The sequence below is a fragment of the Schistocerca gregaria genome, chromosome 2, assembly GCF_023897955.1.
Source record: "Schistocerca gregaria isolate iqSchGreg1 chromosome 2, iqSchGreg1.2, whole genome shotgun sequence".
NCBI lineage: Eukaryota > Metazoa > Arthropoda > Insecta > Orthoptera > Acrididae > Schistocerca > Schistocerca gregaria.
Window position 1 is genome coordinate 78,937,614 of NC_064921.1, and position 13,042 is coordinate 78,950,655.

The 13,042-nt window shown below is 37.4% G+C and overlaps 1 protein-coding gene across 6 annotated transcripts in view; it reads left to right on the forward strand.

Annotated features, from left to right (window-relative positions):
- LOC126336349 (solute carrier organic anion transporter family member 5A1) overlaps positions 1-13,042 on the forward strand; it is a 397,873-nt gene that overhangs the window by 340,681 nt on the left and 44,150 nt on the right. For all 6 annotated transcript variants that reach the window (XM_049999929.1, XM_049999932.1, XM_049999935.1 and 3 more), the window contains 2 exons: positions 31-247; positions 5,336-5,494. In XM_049999929.1, coding sequence (XP_049855886.1) covers positions 31-247; positions 5,336-5,494 — 376 coding nt within the window. The remainder of the gene's footprint in view (positions 1-30; positions 248-5,335; positions 5,495-13,042) is intronic.

Below are 13,042 nucleotides of genomic sequence, written 5' to 3' on the forward strand. Positions count from 1 at the left end.
TGCATAACTTTATCCTTTGCTTTATTCCAGGTGTTTGTCCTATTGTTATCATTCCTAGTAACACTGCAACAAGCACTTAGCTCAGGGTATATTAACTCTGTAATTACAACAATTGAGAAGAGGTTCGAAATACCGTCCAGTCTCTCAGGCCTAATAGCTTCATCATATGAGATTGGAAATGTCATCACAGTTATATTTGTTAGCTATTTGGGCAGTCGACGGCACATTCCTGTGTGGATAGCAATTGGTGAGTATACATAAGATAAGAAAGAAAATTGTATTAGGTTATCAACTATATACGATGGTGGTTTGGTAAGTCTGGTAAATTTTCATGAAATAATGGTACATTTTTTGTGGCGTCTTCGCAGGTGGTAAGGTTGATTATTCCAAGCATTGTATAAAGAATTTCCATGGTTTACAGCATACATTCCATTGTTGGCAGATGTCTGAAGCGGTCAGTGTGTCAACTGTGACTGAAAATGTATAAGACCAAGTTTCGAGCTGTTATTAAACATTTACATTTGAAAGGTGGGACTGCCATACAAATCAAAACAGAATTGGACGACATTCACGCAGATGTTGCAGTGTCATTGAAGATGATTTACATTTGGATTAATGAATTTAAAGTTGATCGGACAAGCACTGAAGATGACGTGTGCTCTCGCCTCCCAATTAAGGTTACCGCAAAGGAAACCATTGACAAAATCTGTTGTATGGTAATGCAAGACTATTGAACAAAAATTCACAAGATTGCTGAGGTTGTAGGCATCTCAGCTTATAAAGTGCATAATATCCTGCACGGAGATTTGGCTAGGTGTGTGAGGTGGGTGCCGCGATTGCTCACAGTTGACCAAAAGTACATATGGCATAACACTTCGACACAATATCTGGTGATGTTTAATCACAATCTGCAAGACTTTTTGCACTGATTTGTGACTGTTTATGAAGCCTGGATCCATAATTGGATCTGTAATTACACATCAGAGTCAAAACGGCAGTCAGAACAATGGACAAAGGCTGGTGAAAGTGAACTGTAAAAGGCAAAGACCATTTTTCCAGCTGGTAAGGTAATGGCTTTTTTTGGATTCCCAAGGAATAATCCTCACAAATTAATTGGAAAAAGACAGAGCAATAATTGGACCCTATTATGTTGTATTATATGAAACTTGTGTTGGCTGGAAAATGACCGAAGTTAGCACACAGAGTGATTTTTCACCAGGTTAGTGCATAATCTCTCTCAGTGATAAGAAAGGCTAAAGGGCATGAATTAAGCTTTGAACTGGTTCATCTTTCGCCCTATTGACCAGACTTATCCCCAAGTGTTTACTTTCTGTTCCCTAACCTGAAATTTTGGCTTGCTGGGAAAAAATTTTCATCAGATGAATAAATGATCGTTGCAGTCAATGAGTATTTTACGGAGTTGCCACAGTGGGAAACAGGTTAATGGAGATTTAAGCCAGAAGGATTGTGAGAGCACAGGATATACTGAAGAGACAATTCCCACCTTCATATTTCAGAATACCTAGTGCCCGAAGAGAAGAGCCAAATAGCTTGTGTAGTGAAGCAGCTGTTGAGGTCATTTGTGTTGTTATGCAAAACACGTTTGGCAACTGGTGGTCGAGAATGGTGCACAGTAATTGTAGCATAGCTAATGTACAACATGGCTGCTTTCACACATTGCCCTGCCTTTTTATATGGTAGGAAATGCCTGTGACTTGACCACAAGGGAATGACGCTCGAGGAGCAGGATTGGAGCAACGTAGGAGTAGGGATGGACAAAGATACTTGTAGAGGGGGGGGGGGGGGGCTGTGGAACACTACTTTCGGTGATGTGAGTAGGAGTTTGGGTGGAATATTCCTCATCTCATTGTGTGATGAGAGGTAGTTGAAGCTCTGGTGAAGGAAGTGGTTGAGCTTCTCAAGGCCAGGAGGGCAATCAGAGGATTTCTGGCTGGTAGATGGTTAACAGTTTTACTGGTGTAAAAGGAACATGTGGCTTGGAACATTGATTTGTGGATGAGTTTGATAGGATACTATCTTGTCAGTAAAGGCTCTGGTAAGGGTAGCAGTGTGTTTTGATGGCCCCTGCTTTCTGCTGCAGATGTATCATCCATGGGTGGCCAGGCTGTATGGAAGTGACTTTTTGACATGGAACAGGTGGCAGCTGTCAAAGTGAAGGTAATGTTTTCGTTAGTGTGTGTGATATGAAGAGATGTAGTTACAGAGCCATCTGTGAGGTGGATATCAACATCTAGGAAGATAGCATGTTGAGTTGAGAAGGGCCAGGTGAAGCAGATTTGGGAATAGGTGTTGAGGTTAGGGAGGAAAGAGCAAAGATTGTCCCTGCCTTGAGTCCAGATCATGAAAATGTCACCAATGAATCTGAACCAGACAACAGGTTTTAGATGTTGACTGATCAGAAGGATTCCTGCAGATGGTCCATAAACAAATTGCTATAGGATGGCACCATGTGATTACCCGTGGTAGTGTCTTGGATTTATTTATAAATTGAAACTTTGAAAGTGAAATAATCGTGGGTCAGGAATTGATTGGCTAGGAGGAGTAAGAAAGAAGTGGCGGGTTTGGTATGAGGAGGACATTGGGATAGGGGGATGTTCGTGTATAAGGACATTGCATCCACATTGACAAGAAGTGTGGAGGTAATGAGACAGGAGCTGTGGAAAGATGCTGAAGGAAGTGAATGGTGTCTTGGATGTAGGATGGGAGATTATGGACAATATTTTGGAAGTGTTGGTTAACAAAAGCAGAAGTTTGTTGCGTGGGAGCAGTTTACCCAGCCATAATGGGACAACCAATGGGGCTGGGTATTTGGACTTAGGGGAGGAATACCTGAAAGGTTACAGGAGGATGAATGGGTGGAAGGGGAGGAGAGAGACTGATTTTAAAGTTTTTAATTGAGTAAATTTGGGGAAAAACTGCTGCCTCCTCAGTTTCTCTATAAAGCTGCTGTTTGTCTGCTATTAGCGGCTTAATGTTTACTTGATTACAGTTTTATTTTCACAGAAAACTTATGAAAATCTGCAAGTGCTGAGTCCTATTTACAGTTCATTACTGCTTGTTGTACAGCTTTATAACAAATACTGCTATTTGACATGTAATTATCAGAACTTTTCAGTCCCTGGATCTATTCAGATAATTTGTAGAAAGTGTAGCTAATAAAGTATATTTTTAATTTTATTTTGAATTGGTAGGGATTCCTAATTTCTGACTTTATGTTAGGCTTGAGCTTTTTTACATCTTCACACCACAGTACTTAAATCCATTCTGAATCCTGGACAAGGAAGCAGAGTCTATATGAAAATTATTTTTGTGTTAGCTGACACTGATTTTTATTATCAGCAGCAAGTACTAGCTAACTGTGTTGTCTCTTGGTAACTTTAACAATTTCCTCTTTTCCAAAATTTTAATTTTATTTTTAGTCTTGATAGTGGTAGCATTGAGTCATTGACTGGCCCCACAAAAAAGTGAAGTGTCAGCTTGTTCACCATAATTTTTATAGAATTCATTTATATACACACACAAGTGTTATTTCTGCCATTGATTTGATTTTTTATGTATCATGTTACTTTCTTTTTCAATACGTATTTTGTTGTCTGTTTCAAATTTGTGACAACATTAATTTATCATTGTACCTTCACTTCACCACCACCACCACCACCACCACCATCTTGGACAGTGTCCACCCTCTGGCTGGGTCTGTTTAGAACATAAGCGTCTCCATCGTCTTCTGTCTTGCCACCATCTCTCCGTCTTCACCTTGGTCCAGTCTTCTCCTTCCTTCTAGGTGCATCCCTCCACTCCTTTCAGCCATCTGTCTCTTGTTCTTGCTCTTGGTCTCTTTCCTTCCAGTTTCATCTCATGTATCCTCCTGGAAATCCACTTCTCCTCCATTCCCTTAATATGCCCATACCATCTCAGCCTTGATTTCTCTATCTCCTCCTGTAATGGTTCCACTTTCATTAAACTCTGATCCTCTCATTTCTTAACCTATTTATATTTGTCACTATAATTATGTTTCTCAAGAATTTCATCTCACTAGCTTGCACTTTGCTTTTCTCTCTTCCTTTCATAACCCAGGTTTCATATGCACATGTCAGGGTCGGTATCTCCCACAAGTCCAACCCCTTGTCCAAGTTGTGGGAGATGGGCAATGGCATGAAGTCAGGGATTGTCTGTAGAGGCGAGGTACAGTGGGTACTGTGCATGCCCAGGGACTGCTACGGTAGCTGTGAAGGTGCTACAGGAACCCTGAAAAGTGACGGCTACAATAGCTGGTGAAGCTACAATAGGCCCTTCAAGCCAGTATTAGATTACAATTTCTGCTTTCAAAAACAGAAAGGACCTCGGAAAGGATGGATTTAATTGACGACGAACTGGCTATAAACAAGGACTAAGATTTGGAACATTAAATATACAAACACTGACTTGAAATTGGAGGAGATGGTAGACTTGATGGAAAGAAGTAAGCTAGACGTATTAGAGTTAGCTGAAACGAGATGGAAAGGAGAAGGAAGGAGAGAATTGAGGAAAGACTACTGAATGTACTGGAGTTGAAATGAGGAGGGAAGGAAAAATGGAGTGGAAATAGTAGTAAGAGATGGATTGAAAGAGGACGTGCAAAGATTAAATGATAGGATAATGAAGATCAATATATCACTCAAGGGGACGACCATAGAGACAATACAAGTGTGCTGCAGCTGGGTTGCACTTCTGAGGAGAAGCAAGAGTTTGAAGAGGAAATGCAGAAGCAGATGGGAAGGAAGAATGTGAAAGTAATAGCGGATTTAAACCCACACATTGCAAGAGGAATACAAGGCTGCGAATGTGTGCTTCTACAAGAGGGTTGGGGCTGCCAAAATGAGGAAGGTGATAGATTATTGGAGTTCTGTCAAAGGAATGGCTTTCTGGTTGTAAACTCTTGGTTCAGGAAAAGAGAGAGCTACAATATTACGTTTTACATTCAAGACTTAAAGAGGAAATCAATAGTATGAGATGAATAGGAACATTATTGACATTAAGTTAATACCATCAGAGGCCTTGGATAGCGACCACCATTTGCTGGTAGGATTAAAAGGACAGAAAACCAGGAAAGACATGTAAGTCTATCGAAGTTGAGGGAGGAAGAAAGCAGGATACAGTACCTACAAGTAGTAAAGGAAAGCATCCCACAGGATTAACCAAAAACTGTAGAAGAGGATTGGGATAGATTCAAGGGATCATTGTATTTTCACTTGTTAAGTAATATATCAGTATTCTCAGTATCTTATGTTTGTGATTTATGTTATGAGGCAGTAACACACAAAATTTTTCACAGGTTCTGTTATCATGGGCATTGGTTCCATGGTTTTTATGGTCCCACACTTTATAGCAGAACCAAATCTGGGCACAATGCTTGCCAACTCAAGCTCAGACAATATTTGTAGAGGAGTGTCTTTGAGAGAACAGGACATGGGACTTGGAAGATTATCTTCAGGTATTGTAAACACTCATTTTATGTTCAATCATCTTTCATATTTTATGTAACTAAGTAGTATACATTAAGTCATATTTTATGATTCTCTTTGTGTACTTAACACAAATGTTATGCTAAGTTTGTAATGAAAAGAAGCAGAAATGATTATACAGTATAAATAATGATTTCCTCCTGTAGTTATTGATGTGGAATACAGGCTTTCATTGGGCCATTATAGTGGTGCTGTATCCCATATATGAATACACAAATAAGAGGAGTCAAGCAAACATTGTATTGGTACACTGAAACAATGTTTTTGATTGACTCTCATGTTCAGCTGATAAAATTGCCGTTCTTTGTGCCTGTATTTTGATTGATGCTAATACAAGAAAGTCTGTGTTTTGTGTTGTGATTTCTTTCTTTTAATTTAATTACATTTTTATACCATCAAGCTCATCTATTAGTTGCTGTATTTCATAGTTTGTGGCTTAGACAATTTAGTATATAGGAATGTAAATATATAGAGGGCGTGTTTTATGGCAGGAAAAGTGACTGCTGAATAACAACAGAAAGAGTGCTGGAATGAGATATGAAAGTTTTTTTTAAGTTGCTGTATGTATTTATTCAAACTTAAAGTGCCTACTCTGGACATACACAAACAATAATAAGTAATCTTGCTAAAAGTAAGTGTTAATACTCATCTGCTGATAAAAGTTTCATTCCTTAATATTCTTGCTTGACTATCTAGCTAGATATACATCCTCATTCTAAATTAGTCTCAGTTAGAAATTCTCCAAAGAATTTAGCATCACTTTCATTTCAAGCAGTTCTTAATATTGTTCATATGGTAACAGAGCAATTTTTTCCCATCAGTTCTATGTTGAAGAAAAGTTATGAGTACACACATCTTCTCTAGGACAACAATACTCATTTCATAGTATAAAATGCGTGAGTAGGTCAGTCACAATCAAGAAAATAGCCATAGTAATGGTGAATGAAGGAACAAAATAGAGTTATTAAGATAATGACGAACATACATTTTTTTAAATAAAACAAAAATTGTATGATTTTGATAAAATGTCTTTGGAGTTAAAGATTTCCTGAACCATTTTTGTACATGTTTCCATCGTGGATAGGGAAAAGGGGGGGGGGGTGGAGTAGGAAATCTTTGGAGGCTTCTGTTTTCTTTAAATAACTGTTAGTATCATGTTACACTTATTAAATTATCCTGGGCTGTTATGCTGTGGTTGGGCAAATTTATTGCTGGAACCCAGCATCTCGCCTTGTCTGTGGGACATAGTTCAAATTCCCACCCCACCATCTAGATTTATGCTTACCATAATTTCCCTAAATGCAACCGCTGGAAAGGTTCTTTCGAAAAGTCAAGGCCAATTTCCTTCCCCGTTCTTTCGTTATCGGAGCTTGTGCTCTGCATCTAATCTAGTGACCTTGCTGTCAAGGGGATCTTTAAATCTTCTTTACTTACATCTGTGGAGGTCATCTTCATAGGGATTGTAGCCTCCCCCCCTTCCCCTCCTCTGAAGATGTCCCTTGCGGATGAGGATGAAACATTGAGTTTCAGCAATAAATTCATCCGATAATAGTGTACTAGCCCGGAATTTTTTAGTAACTGTGATGATTCCAGCTATGAAAGTTGACATTTTACAACTATCATGCTGCTAATGTTTTATTTATCTTATCATAATCTTCTGTTTCCCTAAATGCTGTGCTTTGTCTATGAGTAATAATAAGTAGTAGATTCATATTTAACAGTAAGACAAAAAGTAACTTGTTTCATTTCTTATTAACATTATTTAACAAGGTTTTGAATTCGTATGACATTAATTACATTCACCAATTGAAATCATAACAGGAGGCCTTATTTACTCATTGGACATTAATAATGGAAAATAGATAAGACATTGAATATCAGTTTAAATGATTGCTTTCTCAGTATTTCTATCATGTACTTGGAAACACATTTTCCTATAGCATATGTAGAGGAAAAAAAAAAAGAATGCAAAGAGAACCCAAGATGACATAATGGCATGATGTCAACAAGGGCAGTTATGAACAGCATCATCTTTGTCATTTAAAATTTGTGTGAAAAAAGTCAGAAGGCAATCACTTACTCATAATTGTGTTTCATTTATATCAACAGTTCAAAGGTAATTGACTGGTTGTGGAAAATATTAATGGATGGGAGCAGTTAATACAAACTACTTATTCATTTTATACTTATATTAATTATATACTCTGTGTGGAAACTTGTAGCTTTTGTTCGTCTTACACCATACACGGAAAGGTCACTCCTTGGAGAGGGAGGGTGTGCGTTAGCTGCTGCTGTTCCAGTTATACACAAATATTTGTGAAAATTGCAAAACTGAGGAGGATAAGTGTTGCTAAAAGGAACTATATCAACAATGTATGAACGTTGAAGTTCACAGGTGATTAAGATTATGAAATTGTTGATCTCTGACTCTACAAGCTCAGTATGGTTTGAGACATCCTACATGGTGCAACTGAGCCTCTGAATATCATAACACAGAAACAGAGAGCGTGTAAATATGTTCCTGAGGTATCATCATCCATGTGGTTTGTGTGAAAGTCCAAGTTGCTGACAAATCATATCACAAAGATGTTTGAAAGACCACATGATAGATAAATAGTGCATGTCATGGAAGTAGTAGCACTCTCCATTCTTTGAAGAACACTTGCGTATTCCATGCCACATGTGGCCAACCATTTTACTGATGATGAAAATGAAGTTACCAGAAAGAGGAGTACTTAGGCTGTAGAATATCTCTAGATCAGATAACCCAAAATAGGTAGGGGGGTGTTGATGGTATACAGCCGCCTGCTTTGTGAGGTTCTGCATGTATCTACAAAAGAGGCAATACAGCAGGCATGTAGTACTTGAAAAAGAACTGTTATTGGCAGATTGGCTAATGGCTAACCCCTTACACTCAAGTTACTGAAATGTTAACCCCAAGTCCTGCCCAAGCCAAAAAAATAATAGCAGTAAAAACAATTTCCCAAGGACCAAACTTTCGTACTCATTCAAAATTCATTCACATTAATGCTTTTTGATATTGTATTAGAAATTGGAAACAGTTTCCATTGCAGACTATTGTGAAATAACTTTTTCCTGTTGTCCTCTGAAGATGTGTGTAAGTCAGACATGCTAGTATTACTCTTTACTTAATAGAGACGATAAGTCAATGTGAGTGAATGCATTCTATAAGTGTTCCCCAAACACTAATTTGCCACTGTTTTGATATACTGTTTTATGGGACATTCAAAAATGTTACTTGCAGTGCAGCAATTTTCTCATTGTAATGCATTGTTATTACAACATCTATCAAACAAAATTGATGTAAACTTCATTGAATGGTTTTATAAATTCCATCTTGTAGATGATACAAAACATTTACATACATGCTGACAGTTCAAGGGACAGTATAAATGCCATTCTTAAAATGTCTATTTTTAATACACAAAAAGGCAACTACTCACTTGTACATGATAGATATATGGTACATTCCATCCTGGATTTTACACACACACACACACACACACACACACACACACACGCACACGCGCGCACGCAAGTGGGGAGGCGAGGGGGGGGGGGGGTACTGTTGCTTGGACGGTACATGCACCCTTCTATGATAAATGCTAAATAGTAATTATCTGTAGGTAAATTGCTGAATGTCCCTTGTAACAGTATCCATGTTTTATTGAGTTGCATTAGTGTAGTATATGTTCTGCCAATATGAATCTAAATTTTTCTTTTCTTACTTCTTAGGATGTTGCAGTCATAGTATGTCACCTAATTACAATGTCGTCTCCGTTGTAAGTACACATAAGCTGATAAAATGGTCAAAAAATTATTTGACACTGGCCTTATTATCTGGATTAACAAGTCAAACAAGTGAATTATATTAATAATCAGTGGATGACCATTTTGTCAACTTATTTGTAAAAGGAAGTCACTTAGAGTAGTGCTTTATGTGACAAATTTTTGGTACTTCATCAAAATCTTTCTTCTTTGAGCTTCTGAAACATTTTCACTTAGTTTAAACATTCTGTAACTGCAGAACTAATAAATCTTATCTTCATTAATGGTATTTAAATTAATTAGTGCAAACTCACATGAAATTCAGCTTCACTTGCATCTTGAAAAGTAATAATTTTAGTTGCTTAAGTTTTTGTGCACTTTGTAATATTGTTAGCACTTATGAAACAGCTGCTAACTATATTAATGGGACCAAATTGTTTTCATCTGAGCATGAGGAGTCACAGTTTTCTGTTTATGAGTTGTAGCAGCCCAAATATAGTAAAAAGTTTCAATTGATAGCCAATGGGAGTTAACGATGTAGTGAACTGTAGCTGTTTTAATTGTTTGAGAGAGCAGTGAAGTAATTCACACTTTTCAGAGTGGCTGTTTATGGGCTTGACCACATACTCGGTTTTTGGGTATAGTGGCTGTTGACTGTAAAACATTTTCTGTTGATATTCTGCCTTAAAATATGCATTGCTGAACTGACCTGTCTTCTAATCTTGGATGCAGCTGATGGGAATGCTAGAGTGTACTCTAATTATTTAGTGCCATAAAACAATGATTTTGCATATTATGTGAACAGCTTCACCAAAGATGCAGTGAGCCACTGTAGATTTCTTTATTCATTTTTAATCTGTACTTTTTTTGTTCTCTCCACTCTTATTTTGGCAGGTGTTTTAATCATTTAGGTGTAAATGTTTTTAACTGAAGGGCATTTGGCTCTTGTAAGAAGAGACTTTTGTTTGTGGTGTAAAATATTGCCTTATTTATTAATTTAGTTTAAGGGTAATTTTCACATAAAGTCTCCTATGAAAGGAGAAAATAAGTCAAGTGATGTATATGTGTGTGATATGCTATAGCATTCTAATGGTTTCCAAGCCTTTTGTTTCCCATGTCTCCACCTCCTAGCCTTCTGTAATTGAAAGACTGCGCATTCGTCAAGGAGCTGCACTCATATTCAGAATGAGTGGGCTGCATATCCCTTTCAAGGTTTCAGATTTAAATTTCTCTTAATTTCTCTAAATTGTTTTTACACCTAAATCTACAACTATACTTCACATGTCACCTTACAGTGTGTGATTTAGGTTACCTCAAGTATCACTGTAATTTTTTCTCTTCGTGATTCCATCTGCGAATGGTACGTGAGAAGAATGACTGTTGATAAACTTCTCTATGAGCTCTGATTTATCAGATTTCCTTGTCATGGACATTTCACAAAATGTATGTAGGAGGAAATTCACACTCTTGGAAACACAGTATCTCTCTCTCTCTCTCTCTCTCTCTCTCTCTCTCTCTCTCTCTCTCTCACACACACACACACACACACACACACACACACACACACACACACACACACACACACACAAACTATTTCTTCTGTGAATGAATTATATTGGGGTAAGATTCTTCCAATCAATCTCATTTTGGCATTTGATTTTTCCTACAACTGATTGTATGTGGTCATTCCACTTCAGGTTGCTCCAGATGGTCGCTCTCATAATTTTACAGTTGTTAAGCTTCCAGCAAGTTTTCAAAAGTAATGTAATCAAAGAGTAATGGATCTCTTTGCCTATTTATAAGCAATATGTTGCATTTATTTATGTTCAGGATCAGCTGCTAATTCCTGCACCAAGCATTGTTCCTCCACAGGTTTTCCTGCATTTTGCTACAGTCTTCTGAGGTTTGACTAGATCATTTATATGTGTTATAAACAGTGAAGGTCCTCTAACACTACTTTGGGATGCTCCAGAAATTACCTTTGCATCTGTCAGTCTCGACCCATAAAAAATAACATATTGAGTGAGTGTCATCTCTTAGAAAGTCCTGAATCAAGTCACTAATTGGGTTCAGTACTCGGTAAACTCATATATTGTTCAGTAAATGACAGTGACTAATTATTTCAAATTCCTATTGGAAATCAAGGAACGTGGCATTAAGCTGCGCACCTTTGTCTACAGCACTCCGAATATCATGGATGAATAAGCAAACTGTTTCACAAGGTCCCTGTTTACAGAATCATTTTGGTCTTTTTGGAGGACTTTTTCATTCTTAAGAAATATCATAGTGTGTGAATGTAGAACATATTCCATAATTCTACAACAGACTGATGTCAGTGATAAAAGCCTGAAATTATTTGCATCGATTTGATAACCCTTCTGGGAAACAGGAATGAATTATGTGCTTTTTCACAATCACTGGGATATCTTTGTTATTTCAGTCACATGCAACAGGCTGCAATTGGAGTTGGGATGGGGGGAAAGGCAGGTTCTTTTGAATATCTCTGTATAATCTCAAGGGTGTCTCATTTGGTCCCAAGTATCTCATCTGGTCCAGATGCCTCTCCGTGTTTAGTGATATCAGTCGATTTCCTATTGTGTGATCACTTATTTCAGTATCTACCATTTTGATATTTTTGCAGTGATTGAAGGAGGATCTGTGCTATGATACTCTGCAGTGAAACATTTTTGGAATACGGAATTCAGAATTTTGTCCTGCCTGACATCTCCATTTTGGTGGCTTTATGGTCACTGAGCAACTAATTAGATGCTTTGTTTTTTATCTTCTTGCTGAATTAACACAGATCAAAACTTTTTAGAATTTTTGGTTGGATCAGTTGACAAAATGTTACTTTTGAATTTATCAAAAACTTACCTAATTGTTCTCCTTACACTAATTTTCAGTTAATTCATCTTTGGTTGCCAACTAGACTTTGATTTCACCTAAATTTATGATGGAACCCTCTTTGTTTTCATAGCAACTTTGTAACACATCTATTGTACCATAATGAATCTTTATCACCACCCTCAATCCTACTCGGCAAATACTGGTCTAAGGTGTCTTTTATTATGTTTCTCAATTTCGTCAATTTTTGTTCCACATCTTCTTTCTTGGAGCTGAATATTTGATGTTGACTACTCAGATAAATTGCAGTGTGTTTCAAATCACTTTTCTGAGGAAAGATATTTTCCAATGATTCTGGACATTCATTTAACACTTATAGTCAATGATGCTGTAACACCTTTCAGTCACTAATGCCCTCACCTGCGTTAACTGATTTGAAATACTTTGTGTCTGTTAGTTACTGCAGGGTCTAAGACATTACCCTCATGTGTCAGTTCTGTAATTACCCATTCAAAGTAATTTTCAGATAAGATATTGAGCACATACTTAATGGCTTATAGATGACTGGCCTGCCCAGTCCTTCAGATTTGACACTGCTTCAACAAGCTGCTTTTCAGAGTTACTGCTTGTTTGCTCAAATAACTTCTCAGTTGGCCTAAAAGGGTTGAGTGGATGCAGTTCCAGATCTAATCGCTGCAAAATACAAGGTGGCTACTGGGAATCAGACCTTGGATCTGTGTACAATTCACCCACATTAGTCATTTATTACTTGTAGACCATGTATGAATACTGTCTATTATTATTTGAAGCATTTGTTCCCAGTACTTCCTTCACAACATTTTCCAGCAACAAAGTATGTATGTCGAATAAAGTTTTCTCTCGCA